This window comes from Oncorhynchus mykiss, chromosome 23 (assembly GCF_057628025.1).
Source record: "Oncorhynchus mykiss isolate SJ-2025 chromosome 23, ASM5762802v1, whole genome shotgun sequence".
Lineage (NCBI taxonomy): Eukaryota > Metazoa > Chordata > Actinopteri > Salmoniformes > Salmonidae > Oncorhynchus > Oncorhynchus mykiss.
The window spans coordinates 20708285-20730917 of NC_143044.1; the positions used below are offsets into that span (position 1 = coordinate 20708285).

General features: G+C 42.5%; 1 protein-coding gene across 1 annotated transcript in view; it reads right to left on the reverse strand.

Moving 5' to 3' along the window:
• Positions 1–22633, reverse strand: part of LOC110502559 (attractin-like protein 1) — a 350265-nt gene that overhangs the window by 14331 nt on the left and 313301 nt on the right. The window contains exon 29 of the mRNA XM_021580677.3: positions 5502–5616. Coding sequence (XP_021436352.2) covers positions 5502–5616 — 115 coding nt within the window. The remainder of the gene's footprint in view (positions 1–5501; positions 5617–22633) is intronic.

Consider the following 22633-nt stretch of genomic DNA (forward strand, 5'->3'; position numbering starts at 1 on the left):
TCCTAGGAACAGTGGGTTAACTGCCTAGTTCAGGGGCAGAACAACTCATTTTTACCTTGTCATCTAGGGGATTCGATCTTGCAACCTTTCAGTTACTAGTCCAACGCTCTAACCACTAGTCTACCTGCCACCTCATGAATCAGACAATGAGGAAATTCCTGATTTAGTTCAAAACATTTATCAAACCAGTCATTGTGGAGTCTTCTGATGACAATCGTGGGGAAGAAACGGTGTCGTTGTCATGGAAGAAGTTTACCGAGTTTTGAAACCAGTGGAATGCCCGGTGGAAGCAGAGAGATTGCCAAATTTGGAGAGTCCAAAAAAGAGAACTAAGAAAGAAGGCTGTTGTATAAAACACCTGTTTCCGGATTACATCTTCAAACTAAGGGCAACCCTGGCATCCATGACAGAGGGAGAAGCGTTCATCCATGTACACGGATAAGAGTTGTGACTCTTCTTTGTTCCAGTACTGTCGTTTTGCCTCTTTGCCTTACGGAGGTCATAGCTGGTCTGTTTGTACACGTCCATATTCCCATATTCCCATGGTCAATTGCAGTGGTTTGCGCTTTCAATTTTGCTCGATTGATGACATCTAGCCACGATTTTTGGTTTGGATCAATTCTAATCGTCACAGTGGCAACAGCATCCTCTATGCACTTACTGATGAACCCAGTCACCGAGTCAGTGTATACGTCGATACTATTCTGCATCACAACCAGGACCAAAAGATTTAAAAACAGCTTCTACCTCCAGGCCATCAGACTGTTGAACAGCCATCACGCAATTTCCTGTAGTAAGTGAGAGTAGTAAGTAGTACTTGTCGTGTCTTTGGTTATGCCAGATTAAGTGATATGCTATTCTATAAAATAATTTATCCGTAATTAATATCACCTGATTGAGCTAATCATGTAAATGTAATTAACTAGAGAGTCGGGAACATCAAAATAATATTTATAGAGCTGTTATCTTCCGAATAAGCTCTTAAAGACCTAGTAATATTTTACATCAATAGCAGTCAATATTAATCGTCATCTTAATTCAGTCTCATCTGAAAGTTGTAAATTCTTGGTTATCTGCATAAACCCTGGCTAACAATTTGATTCAGCAATACAAAATTGGGTTTAATAATTGATTTACTAAATACCTAACTAATCACACAGAATTACACATACACATAATTAAATCATAACTTGATTACAAATTACGTCATAAAGGAAAACGCCCCTAGCGGTTGGAACAGATATGACAGCTTGTTACACAAAAGAAAAGGGTCTGGGTTTGAGTGAAGGAGCGGGAAGACTGGGGAAAAAAGGGAAGAAGCTGTGCTATCGTAAATACAGTATCTTATGCATTCTAAATTACCGCCCATTTGGAAAAGGAAAATGCAATAAATATTTACTATGAGCTGCGCTTCGGTAGGTTGGTGGTAGATGGAAGGCTGTTTTGCTCAACCGAGTCCTTTGAAGAATGTCTCTGGTTGTCAATTGGATACGTTGTAGTAGAGTCGTTGTGTGGTAGACGGGATACTCTGTCGGTTCCTTCCTAACCTGCGTTTGCAGCTGCTGTTGCTAACTCAACGGCTAGGAGGTATCACATCTGTAGTGAATAAGAGTTCAAAGTTCATACCATTCGCAACCAAAGCTCACGCTGATGTTGGCTTCTTGCTGTAGTTATTATCTGAACCATTCTGACATCGGACCGTCGTCCTACATCCTCGGAACAGGAGGTTATATTGTCGTCAAGGGCTTATATAGGAAGGGAGAGGAAGGCGTGTTTGAAAAGTTTTATAGCCCATGTCCCTTCACAGGGGAGGGCCACTGATTGAGCACCCACTCTCACATTTTAGAAGCTAAAATCACATTTCATCCCATCACGAAACATTTCATATTCAAACATTTAAATTGAACCACAATTCCATGTGAATCCGATAACTCTGATGTGTAGACTTTCCACTGTAGAATTTCTGTCATCTTATCATTGATGAGATGTCTCAGATGACAACCGAACTGACATCATATTCATTAAGTACCATCGCATATGTTAAATTGGTCGGATTACCAGAATATTGTTCATCCCCCCCCTCTATGTTAACCAAGGGTTTGCAAATGTAACATCAGTAGGGTAGAGAGAGGAAAAAGGGGGGAAGAGGTATTTATGACTGTCATAAACCTAACCCCAGGCCAACGTCATGACATACTCCTGTAATAAGTAATAGACAAAGAAGGACTCATACACACCTCAAACACACAGACTCCGTACTCAAATATACACTCACATACACCCATACTCACAAACATATGCACACACAGCCAACGCTGATGTCCCATATACACTGAGTGTACAAAACATTAGGAACAGTTTTCTAATATCGAGTTGCACTTTCCGTTTTGCCTTCAGAACCGCCTCAATTCGTCAGGGCATGGACTCTACAAGGTGTCGAAAGCGTTCCATAGGGATCCTGGTCCATATTGACTCCAATGCTTCCCACAGTTGTGCCAAGTTGGCTGGATGTCCTTTGGGTGGTGGACCATTCTTGATACATACGGGAAAATGTTGAGTGTGAAAAACCCAGCAGCTTTGCAGTTCTTAACACAAGCCAGTGCACCTGGCACCTACTACCATACCCCGTTCAAAGGCACCTGAATCTTTTGTTTCCCTACTAAACCCTCTGAATGGCACACACACACAAAATCCATGTCTCAATTGTCTCAAGGCTTAAAAAGCCTTGAGACAATTGAGACAAGCCAACCTGTCTCTTGAGACAAGCCAACCTGTCTCATCCCCTTCAACTATACTGATTGAAGTGGATTTAACATGTGACATCAATAGCTTTCACATGTTCAGGTGTTCCTGTTTTGTACACTCATTAAACACTGGACCGTTTATTTTATACTGTCTTTCACACTTTGTATTTATATATAGTATTCTTCATATAGCTTATTCTAATATACTGTATCTACTACTGTACATTGCATTTTTGTTACAATGTTTATACACACTGCGTATTAATGTACTGGATTCTTAATTATATACTAGATTACTGTATATACCGGAATCTTTTTAATCTACCATATTCTTCATTTAGCTCATTAAATTTTTTTCATATATTGTGTGTGTGTGTGTGTGTATGTATGTGTATATATATATATGTATGTGTATATATATATATATACATATATATATATATATATATATATATATATATATATATATATATATATATATATAGTATATAATTTTCATGTAGTACATTGCATTTTTGATTCACTGTTTATACACACCGCCTGTATTTATATACTGGATTCTTGACATAGTTCACTGTAATCTACAGTATTTACTGCTGTACATATTCTTTGTATATCTTTTTGGTGTATCTACGCATAGATTGCATTTGGATTACTGATGCAGTGTTATTTGTGCTGTTAACTAGATTTGTCCTGGCATTCTTAAATTATTGTTTTTTACTGTTATTTGTGTACTTGTTTGACATTTCTACTGCATTCTTAGGAGCTAGTAACACAAGCATTTCGCTACATCCACTATAACATCTGCTAAACTGTGTACGTGACCTATTAACTTTGATTTATAAAGCGCACTTATGCACAAACACACACCCCCACACACATGCACTCACATACTAACTGGTGTTAGCATCTCTTCCTGACCAGTTTTCCCACATCAGATGGGTCAAGACAAATAGCTATTTCCAGTTACCACCCCCAGTGTTCCATAAAGGGAAAGGGGGATACCTAGTCAGTTGTACAACTGAATGCATTCAACTGAAATGTGACTTCAGCATTTAACCCAACCCCTCTGAATCAGAGAGGTGCGGGGGGTTGCCATAATCGACATCCACTTCTTCGGCGCCCGGGGAACGGTGGGTTAACTGCCTTGCTCAGGGGCAGAACGACAGATTTGTACCTTGTCAGCTCAGGGATTCTAAAGCCCATATGGCATCTGACCACATCTCTCTATTTCTCTACCCGGTTTCACAGCACTGCTTCAGCACTTACTGCAGAGTGACAGTTCTATTTCTATAGTTCCATGTATGATATGCATATAAAGTACTTAATCGCCACAATGTTACCGAATAAAACTGTTCGACCACCGCAATACCAAATAAATGAGCAATCAACACAATTTTAATTCAGAACATTTTTCAATCAAGACACAGGTCAACAAACGTCTCACCCATCGGAGCATTTCTTGGCAAATTGGACACAAATCTTTGCAAACTGACATCCAAAATGTCAGAATTTCTGTAGCAAGATCAAGCCTTTTTGTCCGCAACTATCACAAAAAAGAACTGTGAAATCATGCAGGATCTGACATACTGCACAGTATGCATTTACCCAGCATGTGTAGCCAATACTGTAGCCTGTACTTACTGGCTGCACTTATCAGCTCCTACTATTTGCCCAGTACCTGGTGTCTTTAAAGGCTCCTCTAAATGTAATGCAAGCAGCTTTTCCCAGTATGAGAACCTGATGCCTTGCAAAGTGCTTAATTTTAGCTGTATTTTACAGGCTTCCTGCTGCAGTCACTTTTACACCTGCTCGTATTTCAGCTCATGTATTATACCTACACGATGAGCCGACAGCAGCCTCTCAGAAAGCCCTGGGCTTCAGGGGAAAAGGAAAAGGAGAGAAATAAAATAAGTGGGAAAGCGTGAGAAAAAGGAAGAAAGAGAGAGGTGGAGGGAGAGGAAGAGTGAGAGAGATAACGTGTGGGTGCGTATATGAGTGACAGAAGGAAAGCGATATTTTGATGGCTACTGACAGTGCTAAAAGTTCTAAAGCATTCCCGAGCTCATCTCTGTGACACTGGGTGCCATTCAAATGGTCATCTCTCTATTCATTTACCTACAGCACAGTGGCATATTTAGCACCTCTGAAATATCACAGATCCTCTTAGGAGAAACATGAGCTCATCTGGCCTCTGCTGAAAAACCTATTGGAGGGAACAATCGATCCAACAGCCTGCTAATTCCTCCAGGTATAACATGGCTTTTTCTGTCTCTCTCAAAACAAAGCCCCTAATAGTTGATAGATCAGGTATATCTGTGTCCATCCAAACACAGATGGTACACGGATTTCCAAATTGAACTGCCAGAAGTAGAGAAATAGACACTCTGGCAGATATTGGGTTCTAGTTGCGATAAAGGGGAGGTGGGGTTGGGATCTAACAGAGAGAGGGGATAGGTGAGGGAGGAAGGGGAGAAAGGGAGGTTGGGGGAGGAGAAGTCTCCACATCTCAAATATGTCATGCTTCAGTTAGCATCTGTCTGGAGAGACTCTTGAAGTCTTGAACCGGTAGGGAGACAGAGAGAGAGATTTTCTAAATTGAACTTTATCTTTCTCTCTCTCTCTTTCTTTTGTTTTATATCTCAAATGGGAGAGGAAAATAGTGGTATCTGAAGCATGTGGGTGCCTTTTAATAACCAAAGGGAGAAGGCCTGGTCTAGAAGATAGACAGTGAGTGGAGATGAGACGGGTGCTTACCAGACTGGCCAGGTGGGGGTATTCCTGAAGGCAGTCTGGGCAGACACAAGAGGACGGTCAGTACGCCGGCCCTGCTCCCCCAACATGGCTCCACTGCTATAGGCTTGGGCACACCCTGCACAGAGAGGAAGGAAGGAGCATGTCAATCAATAAACACTCCCAAATCCCATCACAAAGTGGTACGTCAGATATAGACACACCACATTTTCCCACTGCTTCTAAGAGAACATTGCAAAGATTCCTTGATGTCCTTCCAGATTCCCTCTGTCTACCCAAGGACGCCAGAGGACAAAAATCAGTTAACCACTTCACTGAGGAACTCAACTTAACCTTGCGCAATACCCTAGATGCAGTTGCACCCCTAAAAACTAAAAACATTTCTCATAAGAAACTAGCTCCCTGGTACACAGAAAATACCCGAGCTCTGAAGCAAGCTTCCAGAAAATTGGAACGGAAATGGCGCCACACCAAACTGGAAGTCTTCCGACTAGCTTGGAAAGACAGTACTGTGCAGTACCGAAGAGCCCTTACTGCTGCTCGATCATCCTATTTTTCTAACTTAATTGAGGGAAATAAGAACAATCCGAAATTCCTTTTTGATACTGTCGCAAAGCTAAATAAAAAGCAGCATTCCCCAAGAGAGGATGACTTTCACTTTAGCAGTGATAAATTCATGAACTTCTTTGAGGAAAAGATTATGATTATTAGAAAACAAATTACGGACTCCTCCTTAAATCTGCGTATTCCTTCAAAGCTCAGTTGTCCTGAGTCTGCACAACTCTGCCAGGACCTAGGATCAAGAGAGACGCTCAAGTGTTTTAGTACTATATCTCTTGACACAATGATGAAAATAATCATGGCCTCTAAACCTTCAAGCTGCATACTGGACCCTATTCCAACTAAACTACTGAAAGAGCTGCTTCCTGTGCTTGGCCCTCCTATGTTGAACATAATAAACAGCTCTCTATCCACCGGATGTGTACCAAACTCACTAAAAGTGGCAGTAATAAAGCCTCTCTTGAAAAAGCCAAACCTTGACCCAGAAAATATAAAAAACTATCGGCCTATATCGAATCTTCCATTCCTCTCAAAAATTTTAGAAAAGGCTGTTGCGCAACAACTCACTGCCTTCCTGAAGACAAACAATGTATACGAAATGCTTCAGTCTGGTTTTAGACCCCATCATAGCACTGAGACGGCACTTGTGAAGGTGGTAAATGACATTTTAATGGCATCGGACCGAGGCTCTGCATCTGTCCTCGTGCTCCTAGACCTTAGTGCTGCTTTTGATACCATCGATCACCACATTCTTTTGGAGAGATTGGAAACCCAAATTGGTCTACACGGACAAGTTCTGGCCTGATTTAGATCTTATCTGTCGGAAAGATATCAGTTTGTCTCTGTGAATGGTTTGTCCTCTGACAAATCAACTGTAAATTTCGGTGTTCCTCAAGGTTCCGTTTTAGGACCACTATTGTTTTCACTATATATTTTACCTCTTGGGGATGTCATTCGAAAACATAATGTTAACTTTCATTGCTATGCGGATGACACACAGCTGTACATTTCAATTAAACATGGTGAAGCCCCAAAATTGCCCTTGCTAGAAGAATGTGTTTCAGACATAAGGAAGTGGATGGCTGCAAACTCTCTACTTTTAAACTCGGACAAAACAGAGATGCTTGTTCTAGGTCCCAAGAAACAAAGAGATCTTCTGTTGAATCTGACAATTAATCTTAATGGTTGTACAGTCGTCTCAAATAAAACTGTGAAGAACCTCAGCGTTACTCTGGACCCTGATCTCTCTTTTGAAGAACATATCAAGACCATTTCAAGGACAGCTTTTTTCCATCTACGTAACATTGCAAAAATCAGAAACTTTCTGTCCAAAAATGATGCAGAAAAATAATCCATGCTTTTGTCACTTCCAGGTTAGACTACTGCAATGCTCTACTTTCCGGCTACCCGGATAAAGCACTAAATAAACTTCAGTTAGTGCTAAATACGGCTGCTAGAATCCTGACTAGAACCAAAAAATTTGATCATATTACTCCAGTGCTAGCCTCTCTACACTGGCTTCCTGTCAAAGCAAGGGCTGATTTCAAGGTTTTACTGCTAATCTACAAAGCATTACATGGGCTTGCTCCTACCTATCTCTCTGATTTGGTCCTGCCGTACATACCTACACGTACGCTACGGTCACAAGACGCAGGCCTCCTAATTGTCCCTAGAATTTTTAAGCAAACAGCTGGAGGCAGGGCTTTCTCCTATAGAGCTCCATTTTTATGGAACGGTCTACCTACCCATGTCAGAGACGCAAACTCGGTCTCAACCTTTAAGTCTCTACTGAAGACTCATCTCTTCAGTGGGTCATATGATTGAGTGTAGTCTGGCCCAGGAGTGGGAGGGTGAACGGAAAGGCTCTGGAGCAACGAACCGTCCTTGCTGTCTCTGCCTGGCCGGTTCCCCTCTTTCCACTGGGATTCTCTGCCTCTAACCCTATTCAGGGGCTGAGTCACTGGCTTTACTGGGGCTCTCTCATGCCGTCCCTGGAGGGGGTGCGTCACCTGAGTGGGCTGAGTCACTGATGTGGTCATCCTGTCTGGGTTGGCGCCCCCCCCCCCCCCCCCCTTGGGTTGTGCCGTGGCGGAGGTCTTTGTGGGCTATACTCAGCCTTGTCTCAGGATGGTAAGTTGGTGGTTGAAGATATCCCTCTAGTGTTGTGGGGGCTGTGCTTTGGCAAAGTGGGTGGGGTTATATCCTTCCTGTTTGGCCCTGTCCGGGGGTGTCCTCGGATGGGGCCACAGTGTCTCCTGACCCCTCCTGTCTCAGCCTCCAGTATTTATGCTGCAGTAGTTTATGTGTCGGGGGGCTAGGGTCAGTTTGTTATATCTGGAGTACTTCTCCTGTCCTATTCGGTGTCCTGTGTGAATCTAAGTGTGCGTTCTCTAATTCTCTCCTTCTCTCTTTCTCTCTCTCGGAGGACCTGAGCCCTAGGACCATGCCCCAGGACTACCTGACATGATGACTCCTTGCTGTCCCCAGTCCACCTGGCTGTGCTGCTGCTCCAGTTTCAACTGTTCTGCCTTATTATTATTCGACCATGCTGGTCATTTATGAACATTTGAACATCTTGGCCATGTTCTGTTATAATCTCCACCCGGCACAGCCAGAAGAGGACTGGCCACCCCACATAGCCTGGTTCCTCTCTAGGTTTCTTCCTAGGTTTTGGCCTTTCTAGGGAGTTTTTCCTAGCCACCGTGCTTCTACACCTGCATTGCTTGCTGCTTGGGGTTTTAGGCTGGGTTTATGTACAGCACTTTGAGATATCAGCTGATGTACGAAGGCCTATATAAATAAATTTGATTTGATTTGATTTGATTGCAACGGTTGTGTTCCGCTAAAACTTTGCTTGTTAAACGCATAGACAAAACATGTAACGTATATATGCATGGATCCAGTATGGAAATGAACAGCAGTATCCACCATGTACTACATCATTGACTGGACATCTATTTGAGTTAGGCTGGAAGCCCAGGGGATGGAGGACACAACCTCACCCTGCTCCAATCTCCCCCCAGATGTGGATCTCACACACGGGGGAGCGGGCTGACTGACAGCCCTTAGAGCTCTACCTGAAGCCAGAGTAATGAATATGGATGAATGGAGGGCACAGCAGGCGCAAGGGAGGTATTCTCCTCCGCTCCCCTAAGCCCTAGCCGCCCCATCCATTCCACTCAGGCAAGTTGAGGGACAGACCCTGTACACACACTCATTCACATCCATAAAGCCATGCTCTCCTCACCAAGCAGCTCAGGACATGCCTCAAGATACCAGCCTCACTTTCTCTAAGGAGAGGGTGTCAAACATGCCCCTGACAAGGAGGCAGGGTGTGTGTAAACAAACTGAACACCCCAAATCCTGTGTCATTACTGCCACCAGAAGCATTCCAACATGGAGGCCAAAATAACAACCATCCTACACTTTAGCAAATGTGTTCGTCTTTTTTTCCACTCTCAAAGTACAACTCATCATCACTTACAACTGCTGTGTCAACCCTGTACCTAGACATTGTCAAAGGCAGTAAATGATTTTCCTGTAGTACGTCATTGGATGTTCAAACACACACAAAAACACAGACACGTAGAGACACCGCCTTTCAGCTTTAAGGCACAATGATCCCTGCTGTGAGATGATTAAACCAAGCGATGAGACGTTGACGCTGTCACTTGATCGTCCTCCGCGGTGCCTTGCTGCTACGCACAGCTCTCAAACGCAGAACAGAAACACAGCAGGGGGGCGTTCCGGAGAAAAATACAGAGGAAACAGGTGGCTCAAACAATGATGCTGAAGAGGAGTAGCAGGGGGAGATGCAGAAGTGATGCTAGGACAACATAGTCTAGAGCTAGAGTTGAGCTAGAGTTGAGCTTGAGGGCAGCAGTTCTATTAAAGCAAAGTCTATATGCTCCTGAAATGTCTTTGTTATAAGGTCTCTCTAGCACTGGGGGCTAGTACCTGTCAGAAGGAGCTCTATTCAGCTTGACCCCGGTACCACACCACAGGAGTCAGGTCGGTTGGACTGTGTTTACTCCTGGTGTCTGTTCTGGTCTGAGGAGGATCCGAGAGGAGACTGATGCGTTTGTTTACTAACAAAAAAAAAATAAAAGGGAAGAGGGCTTGACCTCTGGTCATCTAGATCAACGTCCAGTCGGCAGATGATAGCAGAGAAGCCTTCTCTTATATAGGCTTGGTTGCAGTACCAGCACCCTACTATAATCTACTTTACACTACAAATGACACACAGTTTCAGTTGGAACGCATCAAAGGTGTGTCGATATGGTGAAATGAAGGTGGATAGAGCATTCAGTCAGTACTTGAAGGGAGCCTTTCCTCTTCACAGTTGCCACAAGTGCTTGTCTCCTTGGGTAGAACTCCCTTAGAGAGTAGCCTGTACAGTCCAGCCGCATATCTCTCCAGAAACCTCACTTCAGCTGTGCCTGCCTTCCCTTGTTCTCCCCAGAGACATGGTGGCAATGCTGGGTGCTCTACCTGAGATGTACTATCCATCTACTGTACTGCTCTTATTCTGGTCTTCTTCCCTCTCTGCTCCCCTCACTTATTTTGGGCTTTCACTCTTCCCTCTTTGCACTTACGTATACTCTCTGTTCTGCTCCAGCCCTGTAGCTCTTCTCTCCTCTCTCACCTCCTCTATCACAGAAGTCATGGAGACCATTCTACAGGCACTTAAAATGAAATACATATGAAGCTTTCTTCACAAAAAATATGAAGTCAATTAAAGGGGAATGAGTGAGAGAGAGAGAGAGAAAAAGGGAGAAAGAGAGGCGCTTGATAGGAGTACAATGTGTGAGATGCCCTACCACCCAAACCAGCAGTCACAGGGACCATGTAATAGCCCCAACAACGCAGTGCACGTCTGAAAGAGAGCCAATCCATCCCAATTCCTCTATTACACCCACACCCACGCATGCACATAGACTCACGACACAGAAAGCCCACTAACACCACACTACCAAAGCCTGCTGCCCCCTGCCCCTTCCCTTCCATAGGCCCCATTGCTAATAGGTTTAAGTGCTGAAGCATACAGCATAATTACAGGGTAGCGCCTCCCATGTTTGTTTTGTGTTTAGGGGCATTAAGAAACAAACAATTTGCCAGTTCTCTGAAAGAGGAAATAGGTTAACGTAAAGAGCCATCTCTGGTAGAACAGAGTGCAACACTATGCCACATCCAGGAGGTTCTTATTAGAGTACGACGGCCGCTAGCAACACTGCTACCAATTAAAAGAGCCGAGAAACACAACACAACAATTAGTGGCCATGATGATGTGTTTCCATTTGGAGCGTCAGAGAGAAACAGGTGCTAGAGGAACCTGGCAGAACCTCGTAACTGAAGCTGTCTTACATGGGTCTGGAACAAGCAGCTCATTTGAATGGCATTTCTGCAGAAGAAAATACATCCGACACGTTCACATGTCAGTGTTGAGTGTTACTAACATATGTTTGCCAAAAGTACAGAATAGTATATATATATATATTCAACTCTGTGCACCCTGCAATCACTACAATACTATACATGAACTTTGCATTCATGAAATTGACAAATTCATGTAGCATGACTTAACGTCCTAGAGTCTGAGCCATTCTTCTATATCTACTACCCTAACACATACAGGGCCTTGCGAAAGTATTCGGCCCCCTTGAACTTTGCGACCTTTTGCCACATTTCAGGCTTCAAACATAAAGATATAAAACTGTATTTTTTTGTGAAGAATCAACAACAAGTGGGACACAATCATGAAGTGGAACGACATTTATTGGATATTTCAAACTTTTTTAACAAATCAAAAACTGAAAAATTGGGCGTGCAAAATTATTCAGCCCCTTTACTTTCAGTGCAGCAAACTCTCTCCAGAAGTTCAGTGAGGATCTCTGAATGATCCAATGTTGACCTAAATGACTAATGATGATAAATACAATCCACCTGTGTGTAATCAAGTCTCCGTATAAATGCACCTGCACTGTGATAGTCTCAGAGGTCTGTTAAAAGCGCAGAGAGCATCATGAAGAACAAGGAACACACCAGGCAGGTCCGAGATACTGTTGTGAAGAAGTTTAAAGCCGGATTTGGATACAAAAAGATTTCCCAAGCTTTAAACATCCCAAGGAGCACTGTGCAAGCGATAATATTGAAATGGAAGGAGTATCAGACCACTGCAAATCTACCAAGACCTGGCCGTCCCTCTAAACTTTCAGCTCAGACAAGGAGAAGACTGATCAGAGATGCAGCCAAGAGGCCCATGATCACTCTGGAAGAACTGCAGAGATCTACAGCTGAGGTGGGAGACTCTGTCCATAGGACAACAATCAGTCGTATATTGCACAAATCTGGCCTTTATGGAAGAGTGGCAAGAAGAAAGCCATTTCTTAAAGATATCCATAAAAAGTGTTGTTTAAAGTCTGCCACAAGCCACCTGGGAGACACACCAAACATGTGGAAGAAGGTGCTCTGGTCAGATGAAACCAAAATTGAACTTTTTGGCAACAATGTAAAACGTTATGTTTGGCGTAAAAGCAACACAGCTGAACACACCATCCCCACTGTCAAACATGGTGGTGGCAGCATCATGGTTTGGGCCTGCTTTTCTTTAGAAGGGACAGGGAAGATGGTTAAAATTGATGGGAAGATGGATGGAGCCAAATACAGGACCATTCTGGAAGAAAACCTGATGGAGTCTGCAAAAGACCTGAGACTGGGACGGAGATTTGTCTTCCAACAAGACAATGATCCAAAACATAAAGCAAAATCTACAATGGAATGGTTCAAAAATAAACATATCCAGGTGTTAGAATGGCCAAGTCAAAGTCCAGACCTGAATCCAATCGAGAATCTGTGGAAAGAACTGAAAACTGCTGTTCACAAATGCTCTACATCCAACCTCACTGAGCTCGAGCTGTTTTGCAATTAGGAATGGGAAAAAATGTCAGTCTCTCGATGTGCAAAACTGATAGAGACATACCCCAAGCGACTTACAGCTGTAATCGCAGCAAAAGGTGGCGCAACAAAGTATTAACTTAAGGGGGCTGAATAATTTTGCACGCCCAATTTTTCAGTTTTTGATTTGTTTAAAAGGTTTGAAATATCCAATAAATGTCATTCCACTTCATGATTGTGTCCCACTTGTTGTTGATTCTTCACAAAAAAATACAGTTTTATATCTTTATGTTTGAAGCATGAAATGTGTCAAAAGGTCGCAAAGTTCAAGGGGGCCGAATACTTTCGCAAGGCACTGTAATTGTTTTAAGATAATAATAACATGGACCATCCAGCTACCTATTTGATTTTGTATAGCACCTTTTTTTCCATGGAGAAAGATCATGAAAGTATGTGTCCTGGTGTGGGACTGGCTCCTTTGATCCTGACCGCTGAAAACACATACACATTCGTTCAGCTGGGATATTTCCTCAAGGAAACGACTGGACCTGACGCTCCTCGTTTCCCCTCAGACTGAGCGGTTACAACCGTTAGCCAGCATGCAATTACACACACTCACACTCTCACACACTCTCACACACACACACACACACACAAAGGCAACGCTAACAAATTTAAAAAGATTGTCATCACATCATTCAAAAAGTTACAGTGATATGCAACTAGGCACAGATATTTCTACAGTGTAGTTAGAAATGTATTGCAATCTCTCATAGGGTTTCCTCCAGGAGAAGGAGGACAGAGGAAACCCTACTCTGGCCGTGTCTCATCTGTTTAAAAGGCATCTTTAACACTGATTTATCTTCCTGGAAGACAGCTTCAGAGGGCCGTACATCTCCCCGCAGCCGCACGGCCACAAATATTTGTCCGTTTAATTTCATTCCTCATTAATAGTTATTCTATTAAAATGACACCTTCAAGACGAGTGGCATTAAAAGAGTGGAGGAGTAAGTGATGAAGTTGTTCTGGACAGTAGTGTGTGACTTACACCCCCCCCCCCCCGGCCTACCTCCTAAATTAATCAGCCTAAGTAGTAAGGACAAGGAAATAGAGCAGAGAGAGAGAAAGTAGCAGGGCCAGGGTGAGGGTAAGGGTGAGACTTCTGGCAGCCATTTCGGACTAGAGAAAGATTGCTGAGCTGTACAGTAGAAAAGCTTTTACAAGCATGCAACACTAAAAGGAGATAACATTAACTGTATTTCCTGACCTGAGGAGAATTTGAGAGACATTCAGCTCCATTAGTCTTTCATATCTGAAGTGGGGGAATTTTCCACTGGAAAGAGCCTGAGGGGGGGCTAACACTACATTCAACTTTGACATTATAAAGGACCGCGACAGACAAAGAATACCACATAGTAGTGCTAGTGTATAAAGGCACACCTTGACACTGTAGAACGGGCAAACCACTTGAATCCACTGTCCCATATCTGCCCATTATGTTTCCCTCTTCCCCTGAGGAAGTAAGGGTTTCTTCTAGCTCTTAGATCATTCTCCTCCCTTTCACCCCACATGGAGAGAGAGAAACTGAGAAAGAGATTGAGAGAGAGAAAGTGAAAAAGAGAGAGCTTGTAAAATGGCTAACCCATCCAATCTCTTCCCCCTTCCTCTCTTGTCTCCTGGCTCACACTAACTAAATAAAACTTGGTTTGAGCTGTCCCTTCCAAGAGAAAAGTGGTCAATTCCCATGCACTTAAAGGTGGGAGGAATAGATGACTAAATAGTTTGCTGAGCAGTGTGAATGATGGCAGAGGTTAACCTTTCTCTGCTGTAGTCCTATTTTACTATTCCTTTCTGCTTTGGTGGTTTTCTTATAATAATGTGCTTAAGAGGTGTTAGATCCCCACTGGATTGATCAACTCTGACATAAACACAGGGTTGAGAAAAGTCACAAGGCATGTCTATTTTTCTCCCTCCAAAACACAGAGAATGCAGTATAAAACAGTAAAATAGATGATTTTAACAGTGTCTCAAGATGCCTCTGTCACCTCTCTCTACCTAATTTCTCAACCACCTACCCTGTGCACCTTGCATATCTATTCTGTAAGACTTGAGTTCTGTTAGTATTCTGTTAGACCAGAGTTTCTTCTACTCAGAGAGTTCTCTGCACAGCCTCCAGCCAACATCAATTTTCAGGTAGCGTTAGCATTCGTTAGCCACACCAGATGTAGACAAAGGCGCAGTCACTAAGAGGCTCTTACAAACAGCGATACAAAGGGGCCATCAGTACTAAGTGGTGAATAGTAAAAGTGATGGAAGAGGGTGTCCACTGAGAAACACGCTGCGCCTAGTTGGTAATAGATAGATGGAGGAGAGGAGGGGAAAACAGGGCCATGGTATAACATCGTCTACAGTATGGGAAGAGAAACAAAAATAGAGAGAGAGAGGGGTGGAAAAGACAGAAAACATTGTGAAATATGTATAAGGAGAGGAATTGCGGGTTTTAGAGAGGGAGGGGATAGTGATCTGGGCTTGGTAATTAAGATGCGTGTGGTCATATCCTGTCCCCTACTAGAGTTAATGTAGTGTATGTGGGTCACTTGTCAGTGGACATGCACATCCCCTCAGATGCCATAAACAGCTAGGGAAAAAAGGTGAACTGCTCGAGCCAATCAGAGAGAAGAATCATGCAAATATATGTCTGCTGTGTAAAAATGTACCTCACAGGCAGGAACGTAAAGCTGTCGTCTCTGATTCAGACATAGCTCAAACCATACCATTTAATCAAAAGCCGATGAATACCAAATGCCTTGTTAAATCTTCTCCCTCAAATCAAATCAAATCTTCCCCACCTTCCATATGAAATGCCATCATACGCAGATGTGTGTGTGTGTGTGTGTGTGTGTGTGTGTGTGTGACTTTGATCATCGGGCAGGTTGAATTAATGCATTCCCAGCACAAAGGATAACAGATTACTCTCAGAGCATATTCAACTTTTAGACACAATGCAGAGCCTGCTGGGGTATAATAATGTCACCCTTTCATTAACATGCCTTTCACATGAACTACTTTGCTGAATAGGCCTACCATATACAGTATGCCTGCAGAAGCACTTACATACAGGTAACTGCCAAAATAAAGGAAACATAAAATGTCTTAATAGGGCATTGGGCCACCACGACCCGCCAGAACAGTTTTAATGCACCATGGCATAGATTCTACAAGTGTCTGGAACTCTATTGGAGGGATGCGACACCATTCTTCCAATAGATATTCCATCATTTGGTGTTTTGTTGGTGGTGGAAAACGCTGTCTCAGGCACCGCACCAGATTCTCCCATAAGTGTTCAAGTAGGTTGAGATCTGATGACTGATACAAACACATACACCCTTTAAACCCTCTATGCTCCTTTGAGACCCATTTTTCAAAGTCACTGCTTAATTAACTTAGGAACCAGACCTGTGTAGAAGCACCTTCAAAATACTTTGTATCCCAGAGAAGGAGACACTGAGGCATCCCTGCTACGTTCACACAACTCTTAATCACCTGGCTGGCTTGCTCTGACAAGGCAAAAAATAAACCATTAAACCAAAGCCAGACACCTAAAGCCATCTTGTTTCTGTCTTATCCTACACCAGGAGGGCCATGATGAAAGATTCAGCCAACAGCCACGTAACATTTAGTCACCTGACTTACCCTAACAAGGCAAAAGCCCAAAATAAGAACAAGGCAGCAGAAAGCAAAGTTTTAATCACCATCGATTTGTACCCACATCTCAAGGCAATCTGGAATGAATTCCCTGTAATGCCCTTTTGAGTGATAATGGATCTCCAAACAGCTTGTGCTTTTCTAGCTGGAGAGGTGACAGGGGGAGAGATGGATGAGGCAAGATTAGGGCTGTGGCGGTCATGAAATTTTGTCAGCCGGTGATTGTCAATCAAATAAAATAAATGTTTATTTCTCACATCCGCCGAATACAACAGGTATAGTAGACCTTACAGTGAAATGCTTACTTACAAGCCCTTAACCAACAATGCAGTTTTAAGAAAATGCCTCAAAAAATAAAGGTAAAGCGATAAGAATAACAAATAATTAAAGAGCAGCAGTAAATAACAATAGCGGAGCTATATACAGGGGGTACCGGTACAGAGTCTATGTCAATGTGCAGGGGAACCGGTGTCGAGGTAATTGAGGTAATATGACATGTAGGTAGAGTTATTAAAATTAATATGTATAGATAATAACAGAGCAGCAGCAGCGTTCCAGAGAGGGGGGGTGCTCTGGTACCACTTGCCGTGTGGTAGCAGAGAGAACAGTGAAAGGGCAGTGTGGAGTGCAATAGAGATAGCATCATCTGTGGATCTGTTGGTGTGGTGTGCAAATTGGAGTGGGTCTAGGGTTTTTGGGATAATGGTGTTGATGTGAGCCGCCTTTCAAAGCATTTCATGGCTACAGATGGGGGTGCCACCGGTCGGCAGTCATTTAGGCAGGTTACCTTAGTGTTCTTGGGCACATGGACTGTGGTGGTCTGCTTGAAACATGTTGGTTTATAGACTCAGACAGGGAGAGGTTGAAAATGTCAGTGAAGACACTTGCCAGTTGGTCAGCGCATGCTTGGAGTACACGTCCTGGTAATCCGTCTGGCCCTACAGCCTTGTGAATGTTGACCTGTTTTGAAAGTCTTACTCACATCGGCTGCGGAGAGCGTGATCACCGTAATTGACCGTTAATTAACATAAACAGGTTTAGCATCTTCTGGCTTCCACGCATAGCCTTCAAGCCACTGATGCAGACCTTTGGAATATCTACATTTTTAAAAAGCCTATTAAATCCATTTATTATAGCCTACAATACATCCATTATTTATTTCAAACAGGTCTAAAGAAATATGATATGAAGAAAATGTAGTCCATTTCAGAAGAACAGAATAGCACATTCTGAGTTGTCCTTATCTTAGGTCCTGATTTGGCTATGCCATATGGCTGTGGGCTACAATAGTAAATTTACTAGACAACATTTGCTTAGAATTTCATGGAATTATTTAATTTTATAGTATGAAGAATGCAATTGAACACAGCTGAATAAAATAGATTCAGATCAACTTTATTATCCCACCAAGGGGAAATTCATTTGGCATGTGCTTAAAAAGACAGTACATAAAACATGAAAACACAGAAATGACACAACGTAATGAATTAAAATTGCTTTAGCTACACATTTAAAGTGAAGGTGCAATATGCTGTATACTAGAGGGTCCAAAAGACTATATACTATACAGCCTAATTGCTGTTGGAATAAATGAGTCCCCTTATCTGTTTCAATTTTCTTTTGAAGAAGTCTCTTTCCCCTTGTCCAGCTGCTGCTGTAACTGAGTTTGAGTGAAGAGGATGAGTACTGTCCTGTAAAATGCTTTCGAGTTTTATGTACAGGTTGGTGGCTGATTCTTGATCTATAAACTATCAAAATAAAGAAAGTTGCACACTCCATAAATAAACTCCCAGTAATATATTGAGTATTTGCCAACGTTTCGTTAAATACCAAATAAAGTACTGGGAGTTTATATATGGAGTGTGAGACTTTCTTTATTTTGATAATTTATAGTTTATTCACCTTTAGTCAGCACCTCCACACACAAAATAATTCTGGGTGTGCGCCAGCTCATGATGTTTGATTCTTTATCTATACCAATGATCCTTCCAGCCATCTTGATCAAGTGCTGAAGCTTGACTTGGTCTTACACTCCCATGTTTCCAAACACGCATATCAGACCAAAGGACAGCAGACTATGCAGGACAGATTTATAGAACATTTGTAAGATATGGCGGTCGACATTAAAATGGTTAAGTTTGCATTCAAAAAACATTCTCTGTTGCAATTTCCTTATCTTTGCAAAGGCACAGCCATTGAATTTCAGATGTTTGTATATTTCGATTCCCAGGTACTTATATGTGGTCACTCTATGGACTGATTCCCCATTGATTTTCGTAGGAGGTAGTGGAATTTTGTTCCTTCTGAAATCAATTTCCATCTCTTTTGTTTGGATGAATTTAGCCTTTTCTCTGTCCAAACCTTCTCTGTCCATCCAGACCAAGAGACTTGGTCTGGATGGAGAAAAACCACAACAGCTGTGTCATCTGCATATTTAAACAATTTGTGGAATGAGTCAGAGGCTTGATAATCGTTTGTGTACATTGTGTACAGTATCGGGGAAGGTACGCAACCTTAAGGGGCTCCCATATTCACCATTCTAGATGTTTAGTACGGTTCACAAGGAAACTATTAATCCACTTGATCAGTAGAGAGTTGACAACCAAATTCACCAGCTTATCCAAATTCACCAGGTTGGATGGTGTTAAACATACTACTGAAGTCAATGAATACAATTGTCACTAGGCTATTTGCCTTTTCTAAATGTTCGTAGATATTGTTCAGCATGACCAGTAACGCATCATCAACACCCCCGGAGGAACGGTATGCAAATTGGTTTGAGTCTAATTGGGATGGGAGACCAGAGAGAATTTGTTTTTGAATAATTTTTTCAAAATATTTCATAGGTACAGATGTCAAGGCTACAGGGTGTAAATCGTTATTTTCTTTTGGCCTGTTGTTTTTAGGCACTGGGATAATTAGTGACTTCTTCCATAAGTCTGGAATTATCCCACTGTTCAATGACAGCTGGAACAGCTTATGGAACGGTAATGCGAGCTGGTCTGCAGATGCCGTCTGGACCATATGATTTTCGTGGGTTGACACGTTGAAAGTATTGTTTGATGTCATTCACAGAGATCTGTATATCAACAGCTGGTATGCTGTCTATACTGTCCAAGGCCACTTTCTGTTGCAATGTAAAATCACATGTCAAACCTACAATAGAAACAGTTCAAATCATTAGCAAAAGCAAGGTCATTTTCGAAGGTCATACAATGTCTCTTTGGTTTGTACCCTGTGGTTTCCTACTGTCCTTGTCCTTGAAAAGGTTTTCAAATGTATCTTTGTATACTGCCTTGCACTCCTTGATTTTGCTTTTGAGTATCCTCTGAATATTTTTCCTGTCCTCTTTACTGCCACCTGATTTAAACACTCGTTTTTTAATTCTCGAGTTACCTACAGTTTATTATTGGGGAAGATGTTGACTTTCTTTTTGGGAATAACGAAATCCTCACAGAAACTAATGTACTCAGAGACAGTATCCACTGTCTCTTCCAGGTCATTGTGCTGTCCACCAGGGCTGCCCAGTCAGTGGACTCAAAACAATCCTGGAGGGCTTCAGTAGCTTCAGGAGTCCCGCTTTTAATCTCCGCCTTTTTAGCCTTCTCTTGCTGCAAACATGATTTGTAGACTGGGATAAGGTGAACCATGTTATGATCCGAACTCCAAAGATTGAGTAGTGCCTTGGAAAAATACACACTTGGGATGATACCATAACAGAGGTCACGACAGGCTTCATTTCAGGTAGGACATGTATCATATTGCTAATATGATGGTAAATGTTCAGATAGACTGCGCATGTTAAAGTCTCCCATTATTAGCGTTACTGCTTCAGGTGACTCAGTCTCAGCCTGGGATACAAGGTCATGAATCAAGCCAGCAGCTATTTGGGTGTCAGCGGAGGGGGCTATGTAAACAATAAATAGTCGGACCTGATTTATTTCCTGTGGCAGGTAGTAGGTTAAGAGCAAGGAGTTCAATGTCTTTAGTACAGACCTGGTGTTAAGTTTAAAAAACAAATCTGATTCCCTTCCATGCCTTTAACGGGAAAAGTGGCCGTTACACCCTAGGGCTGAATATACTAATTAAAATTCCCTTCTCCCGGTAACCAATCACCCTGCTCTGAAGTTCCTCTCACTCACATGGCTCTCTCAGATATCTCAATTCTTATTAGCCAATGCCCATCACGTGATCGGGTCCTTCTCAAAGGCATCTCAGCTCCGAATTAGGCTACAAGTGAAGACAGACACATTGGGGACGCAACTGTGCGCGTCCTTCTTATCGAATTCTGAGGCGCGTATTGAAGATGTTAGAAGAACTCTCCACATTGAATTTTTGTCAACCAACAAGATGAGTATGCCTTGCAAACAGCAAAAGCACTAGATGGGTGCATTTGGAAAGTATTTTTCCACATTTTGTTAGGTTACAGCCTTATTCTAAAATTGATGAAATTGTTTTTTCCCCTCATCAATATACACACAAACCCCTAAATGACAAAGAAAAACAGGTTTTTAGAAATGTTTGCAAATTTATAAAAAATACAAATATATATTTTTTTAAACATTTACATAAGTATTCAGAACTTTTACTCTGTACTTTGTTGAAGCCCCTTTGGCAACAATTACAGCCTCGAGTCTTCTAGGGTATGACGCTACCAGCTTGGCACACCTACAGTATATTTGGGGAGTTTCTCCCATTCTTCTCTGCAGAACCTCTCAAGCCTTGTCCGGTTGGATGGGGAGCGTCGATGCACAGCTATTTTCAGGTCTCTCCAGAGATGTTCAAGTCCGGGCTCAGGACATTCAGAGACTTATCCTGAAGCCACTCCTGCGTTGTCTTGGCTGTGTGCTTTGGGTCATTGTTCTGTTGGAAGATTAACCTTCGCCCCAGTCTGAGGTCCTGATTGCTGTGGAGCAGGTTTTCATCAATTATCTCTCTGTACTTTGCTCTGTTCATCTTTCCCTCGATCCTGACTAGTCTCGCAGTCCCTGCTGCTGAAAAACATCCCCACAGCATGATGCTGCCAACACCATGCTTGGTGCCTTGTTTACTCCAGATGTGACTCTTGCCATTCAGGCCAAATAGTTCAATATTGGTTTCATCAGACCAGAGTATCTCCTTTCTCATGGTCTGAGAGGCCTTTAGGTGCCTTTTGGCAAACTCCAAGCGGGCTGACATGTGCCTTTTACTCAGGAGTGGCTTCCGTCTGGCCACTCTACCATAAAGGCCAGATTGGTGGAGTTCTGTTCTGCAGAGATGGTTGTCCTTCTGGAAGGTCTCCCATCTCCACAGAGTCGGGATCTTGGTCACCTCTTGGTCACCTTCCTGACCAAGGCCCTTGTCCCCGATTTGCTCAGTTTGGTTGGGCAACCAGCTCTAGGAAGAGTCTTGGTGGCTCCAAACTTCTTCCATTTAAGAATGATTGAGGCCATTGTGTTCTTGGGTACCTTCAATGCTGCATAAATGTTTGGGTAACCTTCCCCAAAACTGTGCCCCAACACAATCAGGTCATGGAGCTCTACAGATAATTCCATCAACCTCATAACCTGGTATTTGCTCTGACATGCACTGTCAACTTTGGGACATTATATAGACAGATGAGTGCCTTTCCAAATTATGTCCAATCAATTGAATTTACCACAGGTGGACTCCAATCAAGTTGCAAAAACGTCTTAAGGATGATCAATAGAAACAGGATGCACCGGACCTCTATTTAGAGTCTCATAGCAAAGGGTCTGAATACTTACAGTTGAAGTCAGAAGTTTACAAACACTTAGCCAAATACATTTAAACTCCCTGTTTTAGGTCTGTTAGGATCAGCACTTCATTTTAAGAATGTGAAATGTCAGAATAATAGTAGAGAGAATGATTTATTTCAGCTTTTATTTATTTCATCCCATTCCCAGTGGGTGAGAAGTTTACATACACTCAATTAGTATTTGGTAGCATTGCCTTTAAAATGTTTATCTTGGGTC